At 33.4% G+C, this 19,872-nt stretch overlaps 4 protein-coding genes across 6 annotated transcripts; all 4 read left to right on the forward strand.

Annotated features, from left to right (window-relative positions):
* Positions 1 to 962: 962 nt before the first annotated feature.
* DWA1 (DWD (DDB1-binding WD40 protein) hypersensitive to ABA 1) lies at positions 963 to 5,496 on the forward strand. Of its 2 annotated transcripts, none has more exons than XM_089724872.1 (13): positions 963 to 1,320; positions 1,450 to 1,481; positions 1,559 to 1,648; positions 1,733 to 1,809; positions 1,918 to 1,972; positions 2,588 to 2,648; positions 2,755 to 2,808; positions 2,961 to 3,041; positions 3,797 to 3,836; positions 4,199 to 4,308; positions 4,514 to 4,624; positions 4,928 to 5,044; positions 5,197 to 5,496. In XM_089724872.1, the coding sequence occupies exons 1-13, from the start codon at positions 1,126 to 1,128 to the stop codon at positions 5,284 to 5,286; spliced, it is 1,113 nt and encodes a 370-aa protein (XP_089580998.1). In that variant the 5' UTR covers positions 963 to 1,125; the 3' UTR covers positions 5,287 to 5,496. The 2 variants fall into 2 exon arrangements, with proteins under 2 accessions (XP_089580998.1, XP_089580999.1); XM_089724873.1 differs by having other exon boundaries at positions 1,927 to 1,972.
* Positions 5,497 to 6,132: 636 nt separating this feature from the next.
* On the forward strand, positions 6,133 to 8,844 carry LOC149493991 (eukaryotic initiation factor 4A-14). 2 transcript variants are annotated; one of them, XM_089724871.1, is made up of 5 exons: positions 6,133 to 6,328; positions 6,741 to 6,828; positions 6,925 to 7,031; positions 7,321 to 7,751; positions 7,945 to 8,844. In XM_089724871.1, the coding sequence occupies exons 2-5, from the start codon at positions 6,761 to 6,763 to the stop codon at positions 8,578 to 8,580; spliced, it is 1,242 nt and encodes a 413-aa protein (XP_089580997.1). In that variant the 5' UTR covers positions 6,133 to 6,328; positions 6,741 to 6,760; the 3' UTR covers positions 8,581 to 8,844. The 2 variants fall into 2 exon arrangements, with proteins under 2 accessions (XP_089580997.1, XP_089580996.1); XM_089724870.1 differs by having other exon boundaries at positions 6,134 to 6,328; positions 6,759 to 6,828.
* A 2,269-nt stretch (positions 8,845 to 11,113) lies between these two features.
* TAG1 (membrane bound O-acyl transferase (MBOAT) family protein) lies at positions 11,114 to 17,064 on the forward strand. Its single transcript, NM_001305997.1, is given in 16 exon segments — positions 11,114 to 11,476; positions 11,855 to 11,935; positions 12,080 to 12,153; positions 12,276 to 12,351; positions 12,464 to 12,531; positions 13,110 to 13,233; positions 13,452 to 13,550; positions 14,523 to 14,624; positions 14,727 to 14,863; positions 15,108 to 15,189; positions 15,307 to 15,327; positions 15,884 to 15,946; positions 16,269 to 16,316; positions 16,513 to 16,575; positions 16,773 to 16,826; positions 16,954 to 17,064. Coding segments are annotated over 16 exon segments (1,566 nt in total).
* Positions 17,065 to 18,016: 952 nt separating this feature from the next.
* On the forward strand, positions 18,017 to 18,676 carry LOC105637898 (DUF3511 domain protein (DUF3511)). The gene has a single exon (XM_012221566.4). The coding sequence runs from the start codon at positions 18,180 to 18,182 to the stop codon at positions 18,564 to 18,566; it is 387 nt and encodes a 128-aa protein (XP_012076956.1). The 5' UTR covers positions 18,017 to 18,179; the 3' UTR covers positions 18,567 to 18,676.
* The last annotated feature ends 1,196 nt before the right edge of the window (positions 18,677 to 19,872 follow it).

Genomic DNA, 19,872 nt, shown 5'->3' on the forward strand with positions numbered 1-19,872 from the left:
CAATCTTCAACCTCTATCCTCAACTCCAAATCAATATTTATATAATACAATAGTGAAAAAATAAAAATAAATTATTTTTTTCTGCTGGTAAGAAAGAAAAGAAATGAGAAGATATCTGAATTAATAATGATGTTCACTTTAGCTATATTGATAATACCAATTATCCAGTACATTAGAAAAAAAAATATGCACATAATAAATTCTTAACACCCTAAAGGGTAACTCAAAACAAAAATATAGTTCTGTTCTTTTTTTAATGCATAAATACTATTTTTTTTCAAGTCAAACAGATTTAAAATATAAGAGAAAATATTTAAAAATTTAAAAACACTTAATCATCTATTTATTGGAATAGATATATAAATCTCTTAATAAAATTAAAGTGATAACAATTACAAATTAATTCAATAATAAAAAATAATTAAAATCATCAAATATTCATCCTATATAATAAAATAATATATGTCTATATATATATATATATATATATATATATATATATATATATATATATATATATATATATAACTTTTTAACTTATAATTGTCAAACTTCAAATCAAATAAGAATTCAATATTTATAAATTCAGATTATGTTGTTTAATTCAGGTTGAAAGTTCAAATTTAAATTCCTCAAGCACACAAATTATTTTCCAAACAAAATAATAGCCTTCAATACAATATTGAATATTTGATCCTAGCGTAGTAAAAAAGCTCATTCCGTGAAACGTTGGAGAATTAACAAATTATGTTGATTGGAGAAATATAAATTTTAATTATTAAAAGTTAATAATGCAATTTCTATTTTACATTTTGCTCAAGAAGAATATATGTAATTTTAAGAAATTCTCAATATTTTTTTTAAAAAATATAATAAAACAACAACATGATATCAAACTTACTAACTTAGGATTTCTGCATAATAGGCAAAGGCAATGAAAACATTTCATTCCATTTCTGTAATATATATTCTATTTGTTTACGACGTCGTTTCCAAGCACGGGCACCTTATTTCCGATTTCCCGTCTTGGGGCCCGTTCTCTTCGCAATAGTATTCACGGAACGCTAAAACCAGAGTGCAGCTACAACGAAGCTTAAACCCCCAACACGGACACTGAAACGAAAAATGTGCGGAGACGCAACAAACTGGGATGAGGACGCGTATAGAGAGAGCATACTGAAGGAGCGAGAGATCCAAACCCTAACCGTCTTTAGAACTGCTTGGGCTCCCTCTTCAGACGTCAGCCTCAATACCGTCGTGGTCGCCTCCAGCGACGGATCAATTGCTTCTTACTCTATATCCTCTTGCATCTCCAATCTGGTGCTTCCCTTTCATTTGTTTTTTCTTGTCTTTCTCCTTTCAATTTCTCGATTTCTCTTGTAATTGCAATCTAGTTTACTTATTTGGATGGCGTAATTTATTTTGTTTTGTTTTTGTTATTGCCGACAGCCATTGGGTTTTAGCAATGCCAAAGCTCAACAGTAAGTAAAATGCAATAGTTTCTATAAATTTATCAGGAGAATTAGTTCTTGGTTACTCATGTAGGATCCTTGTTTAGGATTGAACCCACTGCGTTCCTTCAAGGGCACGATGGACCAGCATACGATCTCAAATTTTATGGGAATGGTGAAGATGCTTTGTTATTGAGGTTCCATTTCTCGTTTGCGCTTGCTTGCTTTGGCGGTCCAATCCATTTGCAGTGATAACTCTATCTATGGTATTTTCTTTGCAGCTGTGGTGATGATGGTCGGATTCGAGGATGGAGGTGGAAGGAATTTTCACAATTAGAGGCGCCTATTTCCCTAAAAGGTAATTTAGATGAAATAGTAGTAACTGTTTAAATTATAATTGCTTCCCCCATGTATTCATGCTTGATCATTTCCCTCTTTTTTTTTTTTTTTGTTAAAATTTTTTTAGTCTTCTCAGGTAATCATATACAGCCAGTTGTTGACTTGGTGAATCCCCAGCACAAGTGAGTGGTCACAAGCTTAAATTTTGCTGTTTTGCATCTTTTCATAAGCTATTCACTCCTCTGTTGTTACTTGTAGATAATGGAATGAGCGTATTTGCTATCTTACTGCACTATAATTTTGTTTGATATATATTTTGTTTCTGTATATTCACATGACATGATAAATCTCCTTTGCTAGCTGTTAGCCTAACTAGCTTGTATCTTCTTATACTGATCCAATGCCTGTGAACTAACAAGCATGTTGCTATATGAATAGAATGCAATCCCTATTTGTCACTAAACATAATTCATTTATATAATTTCAGAAAATCCTACAACATAAGTTTGATTTCAGGAAAAATATAGTAGGTCATTCGTTAAATGTAATTATGTTACTGAAATTAGTATGGACATAGTTATGAATATAGCAGAATGGAAACAAAGGCCTCATATAGCTTATCTCAACTAGTTTGGGATTAATGCTTAGTTTTTGTATTGTAATTATTGGTTCATAGTTGTATAAATATTGTAAATGTTTGTGCTGCAGTTGTTGTTATGACAGTTTTGGAACAGGGATTTATTTTTATTTCATTCATCTTCAGACACTTCATTGCTTTTCTTATTACTGTCTTTCAGAGGTCCTTGGGGCGCTCTTTCTCCTATCCCTGAAAACAATGCCATTGCGGTGGATACTCAGGTTTGAGATTCTCTCTCTAACCACCATTATATTCAACTTTCTCCCCTAGCTTGGCAGATAATTATATGCAAGATAAAAATTTCTTATTTCACCTTTTGTACATTAGGGAGGATGCATTTTCTCAGCTGCTGGTGATTCTTGTGCTTACTGTTGGGATGTGGTATGTATTTGTTCAAGGTGAATAAATCACTCATATTATTAAATTCCTGTGTCAAAATGTTTGAGTTTTATTTGCTTCCTATTGACTTCACATATGTTGATTTATTCTCAAACAAGTGCTGACACTGGCATGGTTATTATGGAGCTTTTCAGGAGACTTCTAAGATCCGAATGGTTTTTAAGGGACATTTTGACTACCTGCATTGCATTGTTCCCCGTAATTCTACCAATCAGGTTATATCTCCTTTTTTCTTGTTCATTGTAGTTTTGGTTCATTAAATCTTTATAACTTATTAAAAATTATTCAGTTGTCTATTACACTCTAAGATTTGCTGGAGTCTATCATATAAATTCTGTAAGAATGTGAATTTCTCAAATTGAGAGGGAAAAGAAAAAAAAACACTTGAGGAGGAGATCTTGACATTGACTGCAAATTAAGGAGTCTGCCAGGCGAGGAATGAAACCAAGTAAAAAAGTTCATGTAAAAGGAACCTTTCAAAGAATTTGATAGGCTAAGATTATCTCTTATATTCAACATTCTAGGATCATTATAGCAAGATACTCAACCCATTAGTACATATACAAAATGGTTGCAATAGAATATAAATCTTGCACTCTGTGAGGAGCAACATTTTCTTAGCCTTCTGAGACAGAATCTTCAATAAGCAATAGACTTAAGCAAGAAGATCTCAGGCGCTGTCACTTTCTCTTTATTGCATTTGTTTGTTGTTTTTTTTTTTCTTTCCTCTTTTTCAGTAATGTCATATGAATATCATGTAAGTCAGCTGTGTTAGTAATCTTTTGCAATTCATTGGGTTAATATCTGAGACATTTTTCCTCAAAAATGTATGTATTCTTTTTTATTGACAATTTTTAACTTATTCATAGAGGAGCAATGCACAATAATGCATACAGCTGTACATTTTGGGTTGGAGATGCAATGTATGACTTCTAATTCTGTATGGTTCTTTTGTCTTCTTTGGATTCAGATCATAACTGGTTCAGAAGATGGGACTGCACGAATTTGGGGTAACCACCTTTGATTTTCAAGGATTTAAATCACAAAGTCAACATAAAAAAATGTTCCTGTTACTTGGTTTTTCTGTTAGCTTTTTCATTGCTTGTAACGTTCTATAAAACAGATGATGTTTTTTAATCCTGGTAACACTGAAAGTCATTGCATGATTTAATATAATCCCATTTTGACAAAAGTCCACTCGATATCTGGAATTATAGTTGCCAGTTGCCACTATAATCCCATTTATGAATTTGTTCTCAATGCAACTGCAAAAAAATCTGGTAGTTACATCAGTTTTTGTTTATAATTAAATTATTTAATTACATTATCATCAGTATTCGTGCCTTAGAGCATGTATTTGTGATTTCCTTAGATTGCAAAAGTGGAAAGTGTATCCAAGTAATTGGTTCAGCAAAGGATAAGAAGTTGAAGAGATCCTTGTGTGTTAGCTGCATTGCTCTAGATTCAAGTGAAAGTTGGTTGGTAAGATTTCATGTTGCCAAGACATGATTTATTCTTTTCTTTTCTGTACCAACAGTTCATGTTAAAGACTATACTTGGCAGAAATTGACATGTTTAAAAAATAAATAAATATTAATGCATTAATTGACCTTTTTGGATTTTAAATTTCAAGGGTGGTTTTTTGTGATGGTTGTATGGCCTTGTTAACCAAATTTTATATTCATAGGCTTGTAGCAATGGCCAGAGTTTATCAGTTTGGAATCTACCAGCTTCTGAATGTGTTTCAAGGTCTTCTTGTCCTGCATCTATACAGGATGTTATATTTGATGACAACCAAGTGAGTTCCCCTATATGTAGTTTGAATTGTTTTATCCCTAAGTTTACATTTTTTAACACTGCGTTAGTTTTATTAATTTATTGTATTTGCTCATGCACTCGAGAATTAAGCAATTTGATATGCTATTATGTTCTATTAAGCAATTTGAGTTCCCCAGTTCATGAAACTCTCTTCAATAGCAATTATACAGTAACTGTGCTGCATGTTCTCTGCTTCCTATAAACTTATTATCACACTAAAATTTTCACATTTTTCTATTGCAAATATTTTCCCAATCTTATTTTTGCTGTATCACCATTTCAGATCTTAGCTGTTGGGGCAGAGCCTTTACTCAGTCGTTTTGACATAAATGGCACAATTCTTTCACAAATTCCATGTGCTCCTCAGTCAGCATTTTCGGTCTCCATACACCCGTCAGGAGTATATTTCTATTTCACTTTTTCTTATTGCTTTTTTTTTTTTTTTTTTTTTTTTTTTTAAAGTGCTGATAGTTTAGAAATGATATTTGCCCCCATATTACCCATATAATTGAGCATCATGTTGTAGGCCTTTGACACCATTGCTATGTTCAGGTGACTGCTGTTGGAGGTTATGGAGGTCTTGTTGATATCATCTCTCAGTTTGGAAGTCACTATTGCACATTTCGTTGCAAATGTGTGTAAAAATTCATTGATCTTCTGTAATTCTGATAAATGTGTGTGTACAGAGATTAAGAAGTTAAAATGAGGAAGCACCTAGTTAATTAGTGGATTTGACGAAGTAGCTAAAGCTCCGCGGTCTCGGTTAACATCTATCCTTTTGCTTAAATGAGCATGAACTGCAATAACTGTAAAGACAATTTTTTTTTTTGAAAAAAAAAAACTTTGTATTAATAGACTTTATTATATTTTCTTCCTTCAAGGATTTCGGATAGTATATATCTCGAGATAATTATTTGTCAATAAGTTTGTCCCAAAAAATCGATTTTTTTCTCTTAAACTAACCTTTTCTTTGAAAAGAATGATCCTTTTGGAGGAAAGAAAATGTGTAAGAAAAATATTTGGGTAAAAATTTTTTCCTAATTCGAAAAAGACGAGGGACCTACATTAAGGGAAACAATGACGAATAAATTGAGAAAATTGCATTGATTAATGTGAAGTTGATTTTATTATTTTTTTTTTTTATTTCATCGTCTTCTTTCTTCTCCTTCTCAAACAAAGCCTAACGTATTAGAGTGTATATATATATATATATATATATATATATATATATATATTATAGCATAAATTCTCAGTTTATTGAATCTGTCACTTGGTTTGCGCAACTCATGTGATGTAATCAAAGAATTGAATAAGGAGTAATGGAGGGTGTTGGGCTTGAAAGTTAAAAGCCCATTAATCAATCATATTTCGAATCCATCTCTATTTAAAAAAAAAAAAAAAGCAGGGGCGAATCCGTAATTGAATCGGAAAAGTACAAACTAAAATAAAATAATAAAATAATAGTTTAATATAAAAGCGGAACCCTCAGCGAGCAATCTCTCTTACCATAACACACTCGCAGCAGTTGTAGTTGTTAAGCTCTCGTTTCTGTTCCTCAACTCCACGGTTTAGATCCGAGGAGTTTGGGAAACCCTAATTTTCTAATCCGAAGAAGCAAGTGAAGCAAGCACAAGCTAAAGCTCTCTCCTCGCAAATCATCATCACCATCATAGACGACCACAAGGTTTTTCTCTTTCTTGACCCTTTATCCTCGATCCAGCGCTTGTTTTTTATTCATATCTTGTTATGTTTCTTGTGCTTACGATTAAGTGTGGAATACGCTTTTTTTTTTTTTAATCCAGTTAGGATATAACAATTGTTGAAAGTTGGGGATACGTTCTTATTTCGAATCCAGTTAGGATAGAATGTTGGGTTTTTAATTATGCTTTGTTCATTGTTGTTTTTTGTATTTTTGATTAGTAAATCTTCTGATTACTATTTGTGGAAGTAGCTTTCATATTCTACTTTATTGTAGTAGTAGTTCGATTGATAATAAATTTTCTCACTAGGGTATGTACACTGTTTGACAATTTATTATTATTATTATTTTTTCTGTTTGGAAGTTATGACATTATATTTTTTTTGTTCTTTATGAGAGTAAATTGTTGTTCCAGTTATGGCGGGACTAGCACCAGAAGGATCGCAATTTGATGCCAAACAGTATGATTCCAAAATGAATGAATTGTAAGTTACTTTATTTCCTTGCAATTATTCCTGTTCCATTTGCTGTTTGGGTGTTTTACACACTATGTAAATAATTTAAACACTTTGTCTATTTAGGCTTGCAACTGATGGAGAGGATTTCTTCACAACATATGATGAAGTTTATGATAGTTTTGACTCTATGGGTTTGCAAGAGAATCTCCTGAGAGGCATCTATGCATATGGTAACATCAATTACGCATCATCAAATGGATTTGAAAAAAGCCATGCTTCCGTATATGAATTGTTAGAAATCAACATAAAACGATCTCACACATTAAAAAGCCAAACACTTCTGTAACTTTTTTCTAAAAAAGAATTTGAATTTCTCTGCATGTGCTTTTGATGTAGCTTGCACGTTTACGTGGAAATACATGTATTTATGCATCACGGAAATTTCCTTTTATTTTTTTTGTTACTCTGTTAATCCTTTATTTCATTTAAGGATCTATCTAAAGTTTTAACTTGTTGCAGGTTTCGAAAAGCCCTCAGCAATTCAGCAGAGAGGAATTGTTCCCTTCTGCAAGGGACTTGATGTGATTCAACAGGCTCAATCTGGAACAGGGAAGACTGCTACTTTCTGTTCTGGTATTCTCCAACAACTCGATTATGCCGTGGTGGAGTGCCAGGCTTTGGTTCTAGCACCCACTAGGGAGCTGGCACAGCAGATTGAAAAGGTTATGCGAGCACTTGGGGATTATCTTGGTGTCAAAGTGCATGCTTGTGTTGGCGGTACCAGTGTTCGTGAAGATCAACGTATTCTATCTAGTGGAGTACATGTTGTCGTTGGCACTCCCGGTCGTGTGTTTGACATGTTGCGAAGGCAGTCACTTCGTCCTGATTATATCAAGATGTTTGTCTTGGATGAGGCAGATGAAATGCTTTCACGTGGTTTCAAGGATCAGGTCATTCTTTGTTCCTAGGTTTTTTACTTGCAGTTTCCATCTCATAATGCACAAGCATATGGTGTAGGTCTTTGTGTTTGTGTTTCTCTTTGTGCAAAACCATTTAAAATACCATATTCCTGTTCATGCTTTAAGCAGCTGCAGCTTTATTTTTGAATCGGTTGTGCTAATCTTTGTCCTGCTTGTCCTTCAGATCTATGATATTTTCCAGCTTCTTCCAGCAAAGATTCAAGTTGGTGTATTCTCTGCCACAATGCCACCTGAGGCTCTAGAAATCACGAGGAAATTTATGAACAAACCTGTTAGAATTCTGGTGAAGCGTGATGAACTTACCTTGGAGGGTATAAAGCAGTTTTATGTCAACGTGGATAAGGAAGAATGGAAGTTGGAGACACTCTGTGATCTGTATGAAACCTTAGCCATCACTCAAAGTGTTATTTTTGTCAACACTAGGCGCAAGGTTGATTGGTTGACAGACAAGATGAGGAGTCGAGACCACACAGTTTCTGCTACTCATGGTGACATGGACCAGAACACGAGAGATATTATCATGCGCGAATTTCGATCTGGGTCATCTCGTGTTCTAATCACCACTGATCTTTTGGCCCGTGGTATTGATGTCCAGCAAGTCTCCCTTGTTATAAATTATGATCTCCCAACTCAGCCAGAGAACTATCTCCATCGTATCGGACGTGGTGGACGGTTTGGGAGGAAGGGTGTTGCAATTAATTTTGTAACGAAGGATGACGACAGGATGCTGTTTGACATCCAAAGGTTCTACAATGTGGTGATTGAGGAGCTGCCATCAAATGTTGCTGATCTCCTCTAAATGAGATTTTGTCTTCTCATTGTTAGTAGAGAGAAAGAGAGAGGGCAATTCCCCCCCATTTGTTGTGCTTTTCGTTTCTTTTTCTTTTTTTTTTTTTTTTTATATCTGTTTTTAAAGCTATAAAGTCTTGTTTTGTAGGATCTGGTATCTTTATTTACTGCTGACCAGTAAGTGATACTTCATTCCAAGATTCAGCAATGCTATACAACGCATTGATGATTTTTGTTGCATTGTTTGTTTCTTTTAATTAAGATCCTTTATCTACCTTGGGGTTTCTAATGTTTCTTTTGTTTTAAATATTTCATCAAAATCTTTATATATGCAAGCAAGTACTTACAATTTCTATGACAATTTAGATTAGCATTATTAGTTTCTTTTTGTTAAATATAACAAGATTTCCTCCCAAAAAAAAAAAAGGAAAAACGAAAATATAACAAGATATTGTCGAGTAAGGATATTAGTTTGGTAAATAATGGTTAAGGCAAAAAAGAAAAAGTAAAAAAGAGTGCGTCGAAGTGGCCTTGAGTTTCATCCTGAATTACAGAACCTACAAAACTTGTAATTAGATGCCATTTTTTGCATATATGGCATCTAAACAGCTAAGGTCTGAAACTTGTCTGACCCATAACTGAATTTGTCCGCCTTAACAATTACAGAATAAAAAGTGATAACTGATTCTTGAGAATCTTTGAAATCTTATACTACTCTATACAGATATAAAACTAAAAGAAAAACGTACACGTACATGTAATTTTGCCTTTTTTTTTAGAGTCTAATCCGCACCAGTTTAGGATTGAAACTAAACGACGCGTCTGATCTGTATCTGGACTTTCGACGATGAACATGTGTGGTGATCTTTGTCTCTGGGAATCACATCAGACATACAACACGACGTTAAACGACTCATATTTCGGAAAAGGGAGAAGCTTTCCTCGCAACAGAAATGAAGCTTTGTCTACGAATCAGCCCGAACCCATTCCCTTGGCTAATAAGCTTCTTTCAATTCATTATATAAGACATCTTGGCAGTCAATTTCTCTGTCCACAATCCACATTTCGTGACCCTTCAGTTACTAACCGCTTTGCGTGAAGCGAGCATTTTAATAAATTAAATATGTCATTTTCGACAAAAATAATCAAAATCTTCTTCTGTTTTTTATTAAAATTTTTATGAGAAAATATTCATTAATTTTAATTTAATGTATCCCGTTATTTTATTTAGAGAAATAAATAATATAGGAAAAATGAATACTTTTTAAAATAAAAAAAAAAATTAAAACTAACTGTGCCCCTTCTCACAAAGAAGGTGACAATTGACAAAGATGGTAGGTAGGTAAGTCAAAGGTCATAAGCTCACAATCCATAGGAAACTTGGATTTGGTTTGGATCCTTTCAGATACCTTAATATACCATCTCTTGTTACCCAAAAAATAATAATAAAAAAAAACACTTTCCCATAGCATTAACTGAGATTTTAAGTTTTACACTTTTTTTTTTCAAAAAAATAATTTACTTCTTAAAAATGTTTTCCTTTATATAACATTCACCTTCGAAGAAAGCTCTCTATCATAATTAAGTGAAACTTTTATTTTTCGAATTGGAAAGCTCTCGGCTATAATTGAGTGAAACTTTTATTTTTCTATAATCAATGTAACTTTACAAAAAAACTACTTTTTCATTCATTTTTATATATCATTTTTTTAGAAATTATTTTTCTTAAAATTATTTGTTTATCTTGAAAAGATTAAAGAATATTAAGTAATTTTTGCGAATATTAGCTTTATCTCTATTATTGAGATTAAAGTATAATGAAACAAATAGTGATTTAGTTAAATAAAATAATATTTTATTATTATTATTTAAGTAATTTAACTATTTTTTTCATAAAAAAATTAATTTATTAGAGGTAATTTGTTTCTTCTTAAATCAATAACCAATTAATTAAACAAAGTTAAAACTTGATATATATATATTTTTTTAGATTACAAATCTAATAACAAATCGCTTTACAAAATAATTAACTTAGAAAATATCTCTTTCCAGTCCAACTTGTCTATCTATTCTCAGCAAACAGAAACACCACCAGAAATACAATAAAAGAAATTACAAGAAAAATAAGAAAAAAATCTGCTCAATAAAGAAAGCTTCAAGGCAAAGATAGTTTGTTATAAAATTGCAATTCTAATTGTCGACACCTCACTGCTTTACGTCGACCACCGCCTTCGGCCCTCTCTTGCGACTGTTCAACTAAAAACGCTAAACTCCATTACGCATTCATTACCTTCCACTTCGGATTTCGTCACACTTGTCTTTTTTTCTACTCAAAATTCAAAATCCATATATAATCTCCTCCTCTGGTCTTTGCTCCTTGCCTTCCCATTCACCGACACGCCTTTCCATGAACTTACTCTTGTTGCTATAAATACACAATCATTTGTTTTTCCCTTTTTTTTTTTTTTTTCATTTGACATATGCTTTATATGATTGGATTCTTTTTCCCTCTCCAATTCACAATTTTTGCTATTTAGTGTTAAATGACGATTTTGGAGACCACTACTAGCGGAGGTGATGGTGTTGCTGAGTCGTCTTCCGATCTTAACGTATCGCTTCGACGGAGACGGAAAGGCACCAGCTCGGATGGAGCTTTGCCGGAATTGACTTCGAATATTGTTGAATTGGAATCTGAAAGCGGTGGCCAGGTGATGATGGATCCAGGTATGGTGACGGAACCGGAGACAGAGAAAATTAATGGAAAAGATTGCGGCGGTGACAAGGATAAGATTGACAATCGCGAGAATCGTGGGAGGTCGGATATTAAATTCACGTACCGGCCATCGGTGCCGGCTCATCGAGCGCTCAGGGAGAGTCCGCTTAGCTCTGATGCTATATTTAAACAAGTATGGATGTTGAACCGATTTTTTTTTTCTTCAAACTGCTGCTTATTTTTCATATGCATATACGGTTCTAAGACGGAAGTCTTTGTATTTGTTGGCTCTGCATTTACTGAAGCTTATAAATGAGTATGTTTGATTGTATTTTTGCTCTAGAGGTGGATTTTACGGTGCAGGTTGATGACGAAAATAAAATTACTTATTTTTGTTAAGTTGGTGAAATGACTTTTAGGTTGTGAAGTTAAGGTTTTAATACCATTTTGTTGATTTTTGAGCTGCTATGCGTATTTGAATGAGAAGTAATTAAGAATGTCTAAATTATTTTCATATTAATGGATGCTTTATTCTTAATTAACTAGTTTTTACTTTTTACATTTATATCAGAGTCATGCAGGTCTGTTCAACCTCTGTATAGTAGTGCTTGTTGCTGTTAACAGCAGGCTTATCATTGAAAATCTAATGAAGGTTTGTTTTTTTTTTTTTTTTCCTCATTGGCAATTTACATCAATAGTTGAATGGTGGGTGGTATATTTGACTTCTTACGTTTTGTCTTCTGGTTGGTTGAGGAAACTTACTGTTGCAATTTATGGTATTAAATGGATTTTGCAGTATGGTTGGTTAATTAAAACGGGGTTTTGGTTTAGTTCAAGATCGTTGAGAGATTGGCCCCTTCTTATGTGCTGGTAATTATCTTTATAGTTTTAATTTTGACAAAGTAATTTTTTTATGCAAATGCTGTTTGAGTTGGTTTTGATTCCTTTTGATAGTTGACGTGAAACATGATAAGATTGTGGTTTATATGCAGTCTTACCCTCCCTATATTCTCTCTTGCCGCCTATCTAGTTGAGAAGTTGGCATATCGAAAATATATATCTGCACCTGTGAGTTTTTTTCTATACGATTATTCTGTTTAGTGCTAAGAGTGGGGTGGCTTACTGAAATTTCCCAACAGAAGACATTTATTTGATATTAACTTTAATTTTAATATTGCAGATTGTTATTTTCTTTCATATGCTCATTACCACAACAGCAGTTTTGTACCCAGTTTCTGTGATTCTCAGGTTTTTCACTTTGCTCTTGATAGATTTAGCTGCCTTAGCTGTCTATTTATAACTGTTTAAAATACTGTTGGAATGCAAATTTCCCTTGTTTTTATGGAAATTGAAAATTGAATGGCTGCATTCTATTTCAGAATCGTTAAAAGAATGTGTGTACTATGAGAAAGGCTATTGAGAGCAAACGCTGTTGGAAATACATGTTGAGATAAGGAATCAAATGCCTTGGGAATGTTTATGATTTGGTGGCTGGAATTGCCGACATTGGTTGGCTTCTTCTGTTCTCCGCCTTTCAGCATTGCAATTTTGCAAATGTGCAAAGTTTTCAGTTTTCCTTTCAATATTTGATTCAGCCCCTCTTCTTCTCTTCTGTCTATACATACATGTCTCTTTCCATCTCTGTCTATTTGTACAATTCCAGAAGGATGTAGTGATATTAGGAATTTTGGCCTGCTAATTTCATTTCATTTTGTTCTGAGCAGCATATTAATGGAATATCTTATATCTTGTGGAGTGTCGTTTTTGTCTTAGTAATTAGCAAGGATGCTAAAATGCTTAATCATTTGTTTTGCTAATCTTTGTAGTTGTGGGTCTGCTGTTCTGTCTGGTGTTGCATTGATGCTCTTTGCTTGTATCGTGTGGTTGAAATTAGTATCTTATGCACATACAAACTATGACATGAGAGCCATTGCCAACTCAGCTGACAAGGTGCAACTCTAATTCTTTTGTAAAATTTATTGATACACGCCTGAAAAAGTTTTATCAGTATTCTTTGCTAGAAATGCACAATTTTTTTTCTTGCCTGCCCCCCTCCCAAGTGGAAAAAAATGTTTAGCTTGGATAGATTTTCCATCTTCTGCAATGATATTTACGGAATACAAACAAAATGGCCATCCCTCATTCAGTGTAGTTCTACTTGATGCCAGGGAGATGCACTATCCGATACTTCAGGTGCAGATTCTTCACGTGATGTTAGCTTCAAGAGTTTGGTCTACTTCATGGTTGCTCCTACGCTATGTTACCAGGTAGCTGATCGTATTATTAGATTGTAAAAATGAGAAATTTTTGCATTTGTATTATTTCAATAATACCAATGCTTGTTGGCATGCCTTCCTATCACTGTTAATGATGTTTGATTTGATTTAACTATCTGCAAGGATGTGTTGCAATGAAAGACACTCCTCTGATGTTTCTCTGTATTTCGATGATTGGCATACTTACTGTTCTTAATTCAGTAAAATCCATTATTTTATTTTGACATTGTTCCTGTTATTTTGAATGGATTTGGACATGCATACTGGGTCTTGTAGTTACATGGATTTGTGATACGGTGTCTCCTCGTTTGTTCTTAAAATTCTCAAAGCTCTGAATATTTTACTTCTGATTTTTCATGAAATTTTTGGGCGTGTTGGTGTTTAATTGCTTGAGTCGTCTGTTCTAAATTAGTCCTAGGAATTGGCTGACCAAGAGGTCAATATTTCTTTCATTTATGGCTTTGTTTCGTGTCAATACATATCTTATTAATCAGCACTTGTGATTAGCTTAGTTTGATTTTTAGTTCTTCCAATAATTTGACCTATAAAAGCATACTTTTAATAACTGATATGTGCAACATTGCATCAAGTAGTTGTCTTTGATATGTTAGGAAAGAAACCTATACTTATGGCTTCCTTTTTCAATTGTTATTATCTTTTCTTTTTCTACTGGGTGGTGGCAGCTGGGGATGATTGTTGATACTGTTGTATGCGTGTTGAATGTTCTGCTACATAGTGAGATTGTTGTAATGACTGCATTTCCATCCAAATCAGTTTCACCATTGATTTTCTAAAATTTGTGTGGTGGTGTCAGTTTATTATACTTCATATCATACTCTTATTTTTGGGTACTGTGGGCGGGGTTTTTGTCAATATAATGTCTTCACTTGTTCCTTGTCATGTGGAGTGCTTAAGTTATATTTTCCTTGTCATGGGTCTCTAATTCTCCTTTGTTTATTGTAGCCAAGTTATCCTCGAACAGATTCAGTTAGAAAGGGTTGGGTGGTTCGTCAATTTGTCAAGTTAATAATATTTACAGGATTCATGGGATTTATCATAGAACAAGTAAGGAGAACTTTATGTTCAAAACTAGCTTTCCTTGTCCTTTCTGCTGTTTTGGGAAATTGGCACATGCATTCTTGACATGGTTGTGGACATAATCTGCAGTATATCAATCCTATTGTCCAGAATTCACAACATCCCTTAAAGGGGGATCTATTATATGCCATTGAAAGGGTTTTGAAGCTCTCAGTTCCAAACTTATATGTGTGGCTTTGCATGTTCTACTGCTTTTTTCATCTATGGTGAGTTCCTTTTCTTTTTGTTTTCTTTTCCCAAGTCTCAAGTATTACACTTTCTCTGTCTATTGAAATGTTTTTAATGATTGTCACGAAGGTTGTTTTCTTTTCTACTAATGTCTCAGAGATCATGCTATCATATTTATGTTTAACTTGTACGTTTTTTTTGGCTCATGTCTTACACAGGCTTTGATTTGTTTGACCAATGCATGACATTTGAGGTGTATTATTATTACATTTGGCAACGCAGGTTAAATATACTTGCTGAGCTCCTTCGGTTTGGTGACAGAGAGTTCTATAAAGATTGGTGGAATGCAAGGACAGTTGAGGAGGTAAAAGTTTCTTATAGTAATGTTTTCCTTTGGGTATGTCTCTGAAAGAATCCTTTGCTTATTTCAAATTGTAAATGTTGTCATGTATCTACCTCTCTGGATTTGTGGCTTCATCAGTACTGGAGAATGTGGAATATGGTATGTTTCTTTACTTGAAATTATAACATAGTTTTTCTTTTGACTTCTCTATATTAAGATGATTATTTTATTCATAACTTGTGGTTTTATTTTTTATTTTTGGCAATATGTAGTCTGATATATCACATATTTTATAAGCTGCATATTCAGATATGACAATGTTGTTTGAGATCCGTCACATGAGTGGTGTTGGAACTCTAGTATGATACAGCCCATGAGGTTGTTTCGTACTAATAACATTTGTATCAACCTTATAATTTTAATGGATCTATAACTTCTAATTTCTGTACAATCTTAAATTTCTAATACTGGAGTGTTCTATAAATTGCTTGATGAGAGTTCAAGTATCAATCTGAGCAAATCATTTACAAGTTTGATTTTATAATTGTTGCATTCTAATTGTATTGCTGAATCTTGTGATAATAAATATCAGATAATGTCACATAAATGCATGTGCCTGCACATGTGTGGATTCACATGCACACGCTGACACTAACAAACACTTGCACAGAATTTTTGGTCAATAATGTTACTAACATGATCGTATTTATCACAGCCTGTTCATAAGTGGATGGTTCGCCATATCTACTTTCCATGCTTGCGGCATAAAATACCAAGGGTATTTCTGCTTCTCGCTTTAGAATTCAATTACTACTTGATATAACTTATTTTGGAAGCTTTACTGTGTGCCATATGCATAGAAGAATATCGCTTCAATTTCAAGATGTTCTAAAACCTTGCCTAGATTTTGATGTAGGTTGTATGAGAACTTTAAAGTTTTGAATTAGCATAGAGCATTGCTTTTTTTTTATTCTATTTAGGTCTGTAAGCAGTTGGTTCATATACCAAGCGGCTTCTTGTGGTTTATGTTAGAAAAAGTTAACATTAATACCTTGTTGGTCTCGATAATCACAATTTTTCTTTCTATTGTGATGATGCAGGGGGTAGCCTTGTTAATTGCTTTCTTCGTTTCAGCTGTATTTCATGAGGTATTCAAGGGTTGACCTTTTGTTTTTTTTTTTTCCAATTTTGAATTCCCTTGTTAAGGATGTCATCATTGCACATGGTGATGTATGTCTAAATGTTTATTTTTGAGTTATTTCTGTTTAGGGGTCCGGTGGACATACTTGTGAGATGAAACCGTAAAATTTGCTTAAGCTAATCGTGTTTTTTGCTTGCTCGCAGTTGTGCATTGCTGTTCCTTGCCACATGTTCAAGCTCTGGGCTTTTATTGGAATTATGTTTCAGGTAATATGTTAGAAGTTTATTTTACTTTGGAACTTGGGTTCTGGCATGGAGTTGGGGTGGGGATTGAAAAGGTCTACCTATTATAATATAGTCCTAGGTCCAATGAATCTCCTGATGGATTAGGGGGAAATATTGTTCTCTTCATCAAGATTAAAATTATATATTAAAAAAAATTGCTGCTTTCCTGTTTGAATCAGATTCCATTGGTCGGGATCACTAATTACCTCCAGAACAAGTTCAGAAGCTCCATGGTATGTCTTCATTCTTTTCAGATTTTATTTCCTATCTTATTTTAGCTAATCTATCTTGTCCGCCACATACAGCCTCCATGGAAAAAAAAAAGGTCATATCATGATACTTGCTCTTTTAATGGCACAGGTGGGAAATATGATCTTTTGGTTCATTTTCTGCATTCTTGGTCAACCCATGTGTGTGCTATTGTATTATCATGACCTAATGAATCGGAAAGGCAATGCTGAATTAAGATGAAACCGACCGACTTGTGCTTTATATATAGGATTTACCAGAGATGGGTTTGCTTCCAACATTTTGTGCATGAGAGAAAATGTTACAAGCAATTTTGGCTATGCGGGGACTAGTCCCCTGTTGTACTACTGGATTTTAATCGTTAATCATTAGAGTAAAACTGTAAATGTATAATGCTCAATCTGTGTATGCTCTCTTTTCTATGCATCAGCAATCCCCTTTCTGCCCTATATTTCATTTTTGTCATTTTATTATTAGTTTGCCGTCGGTTGTAATATTCAGGAATTATTTAAAGCTCCTTCCTTGTATTCTCAATTTTTCTTTTGAGGGACATTTCCTACAAAGGATCGGTTATAACTTATTCTCATAGATTGACTTCATAGATTTGTTTTCAACAAATTATTATATTAATATGTTAATATATTTTTTTGAAAATAATATTAATTAATAAATTTGATTAATTATTTTACTTTGACAAGATTTATTCAATTTTTTATATCATATTAGGAATATACAAAAGAAATTTTCTTTTTATGAACACCAATTCACTTTATTTCATAATATAAATATATTCTTAATTATATTTATAAAAATGGGGAAAGAATAGAAAAATAATTGGTGAAATTATTCAAAAAAAAAAGTTTAAGAGATAATGTCGATAACAAATTAATGACCTTTTAAATATATAAATTTAAACGTAAAATACCAAATATAAATTTGTGCAAACTTCTAAAATAAAAAATCTAAACTTTTAATTATATGGTTGTAATAAATGTTATAATCTTCAAAAATTTTTATCTAAATATTGCTATTCATGTTACAAAGAAAGTAAGTGAGCACATTTTTTTATTATAAAAAAGTTGGCATGGGATCGTGGGAAAAAAAAAAAAAAAAAAACTGAAAAGTCAAAAGTTAAGTATGAAAGCATTCGCACCCAGTAAAACCTTTTTTTAGTATACACCACCGACGCCACAGCTTTCTTCATACGGTCAACGCCACAGCTTAAAAATAATTGCACAGACAGATAGAAAGCAAACACAAAATAACAAAGCTCCATTAAATATTAAATTAATTGTACAAAACCTGGAGGAAATTGAGAGAGAGGCCCAGAATTTTCAATGGAAGATTTCAGATCTAAGTCTTTTGGCGATGGAAGAATGCAATTACAGACATATAATGGCCATGGAGCACTGGGACCCGCATCATCATCATCAACAGGCGTGAGTGGCATGCAAGATCTCAGATGCTACAGTGCGTCTTATGCATCTTCAGCTTACCCAAACCAAACCCAGATTGGTAATACCGATGTTAAGTTCAAAAAGGGGAAGTCAATGAATGGGTCGGTTTCTAAAAACTGGAGCTTTAATGATCCGGAGTTGCAAAGGAAGAAAAGAGTGGCTAGCTATAAGGTTTACACTGTAGAAGGGAAAGTTAAAGGGTCTTTGAAGAAGAGTTTTAGGTGGCTCAAGGACAGGTACAGTAGAGTCGTTTATGGCTGGTGGTGATTTCTGAATTTAACTTCTATTCTTCGATTTTTCTATGTTATGTTTTTGGGCTTTCTAAGCTGTGTACTGTACTGTTCTTTTCGAGTATATGATAATTGAATGTTCTTAAATTGGTTGTGGAGATGAAAGTGCCTTGATTTGGGAATTGTGATAAGTTTGTTGGTTCTAGAAATATTGTGTTCGGATAAACAAGTTCTGATAGGAAGCTGGGAGTTTTTTAGGCGTCTATTCCTTTCCTGGAGTCTTATACCGGTGTCATAGAGCTTATATTTGAAATTGAAGTCATATGATTGTGATTTTTCCTTTTTTATATTTAATTGGGGCAAATAACTTACATTAAAGTGTGACATTGATTAATGTTTGAACTGTTTTTGGCATGTTTTGCATATGCATGTCGTTGAGGATTTGGTTTGAATTGAATGCCCGTTATTATTGGTGTAGTTTCCTCTTACCATATAAATTTTATGTGCCTATTTGATTCTAGCTTGCAACCTAGTAAAAAGGGAGGGAAAAAAAAAGCAATAGAAATCCTGCTTGTTCTCTGTAATAACTTCCTGGGTTCAGGCAGATGCAAACATACAAACAATGTGACTAGAAAGGAACTGTTCTGGGTATCATTGTTGAATCCGGTTCGCATACCCATGGGGATTTTAGGATCCTCAGGAGATTAGGATGAACAAAGATCATTTTGTAGAAACTGGTTAATTATGACATTTTTCCCAAGCTGGGAGGCAATTTTAGAGGATTAGCTGTCCCGTAATTTCTTCAAGATATTGTGTCTTGTCCCCAATTTTTGGAGATTAGCATTTTCATTTTCCAGTTGTTTGAGGTTCTAAGGATTATCTTGCAGAAACTGGGTTTGATCCAGAGTTGCACAATGAGTAGTAGACTAATATGATCCGAATCTGAACAGAATTCAATGCTACTTGATAAGTTTCAACGTGCTTACAGTGGAAGATGATTTGATCTGTATTATAACTGGTAGCTGGTTTTATGTTTCTTTTGCTTTACCGGACGATGTAATTGCCTTTCACCTAAGTGCAAAGGTGATTTTCTCTATGTTCTATCTTCCTATCCTATATCATCACATTGAGTCAGGGAGAGAACAATTAGTTCTAAAACCCTTTTCATTTTTCATATGCTAATTTCTTGCTTTTTGAATATTGAACTCTGTCGTGTCTTGTTAACCAATTAAGATAGTTGATTAAACCAGTAATTACTGAAGTATCATTTTCTTGTGATAATGAATCTTTAGAATCCTTCCATACTTGTAATTGGATTAAGGACCGATAATTCAGCCAGAGTG

This window comes from Jatropha curcas, chromosome 8 (genome assembly GCF_041381405.1).
Source record: "Jatropha curcas cultivar XTBG-Jc1 chromosome 8, XTBG_Jcur_1.0, whole genome shotgun sequence".
NCBI lineage: Eukaryota > Viridiplantae > Streptophyta > Magnoliopsida > Malpighiales > Euphorbiaceae > Jatropha > Jatropha curcas.

What these genes read in the sequence shown, in the direction of transcription:
- DWA1 (XM_089724872.1), top strand. Translation starts at nt 1,126, where the DNA reads ATGTGCGGAGACGCAACAAACTGGGATGAGGACGCGTATAGAGAGAGC. An exon ending in TTGGTGAATCCCCAGCACAA is followed by an intron (nt 1,973 to 2,587) that starts GTGAGTGGTCAC and finishes ACTGTCTTTCAG; the next exon opens with AGGTCCTTGGGGCGCTCTTT. An exon ending in ATTCAAGTGAAAGTTGGTTG is followed by an intron (nt 4,309 to 4,513) that starts GTAAGATTTCAT and finishes TTATATTCATAG; the next exon opens with GCTTGTAGCAATGGCCAGAG.
- LOC105637898 (XM_012221566.4), top strand. Translation starts at nt 18,180, where the DNA reads ATGGAAGATTTCAGATCTAAGTCTTTTGGCGATGGAAGAATGCAATTA.
- LOC149493991 (XM_089724871.1), top strand. Translation starts at nt 6,761, where the DNA reads ATGGCGGGACTAGCACCAGAAGGATCGCAATTTGATGCCAAACAGTAT. An exon ending in GATTCCAAAATGAATGAATT is followed by an intron (nt 6,829 to 6,924) that starts GTAAGTTACTTT and finishes TTGTCTATTTAG; the next exon opens with GCTTGCAACTGATGGAGAGG. An exon ending in CACGTGGTTTCAAGGATCAG is followed by an intron (nt 7,752 to 7,944) that starts GTCATTCTTTGT and finishes CTTGTCCTTCAG; the next exon opens with ATCTATGATATTTTCCAGCT.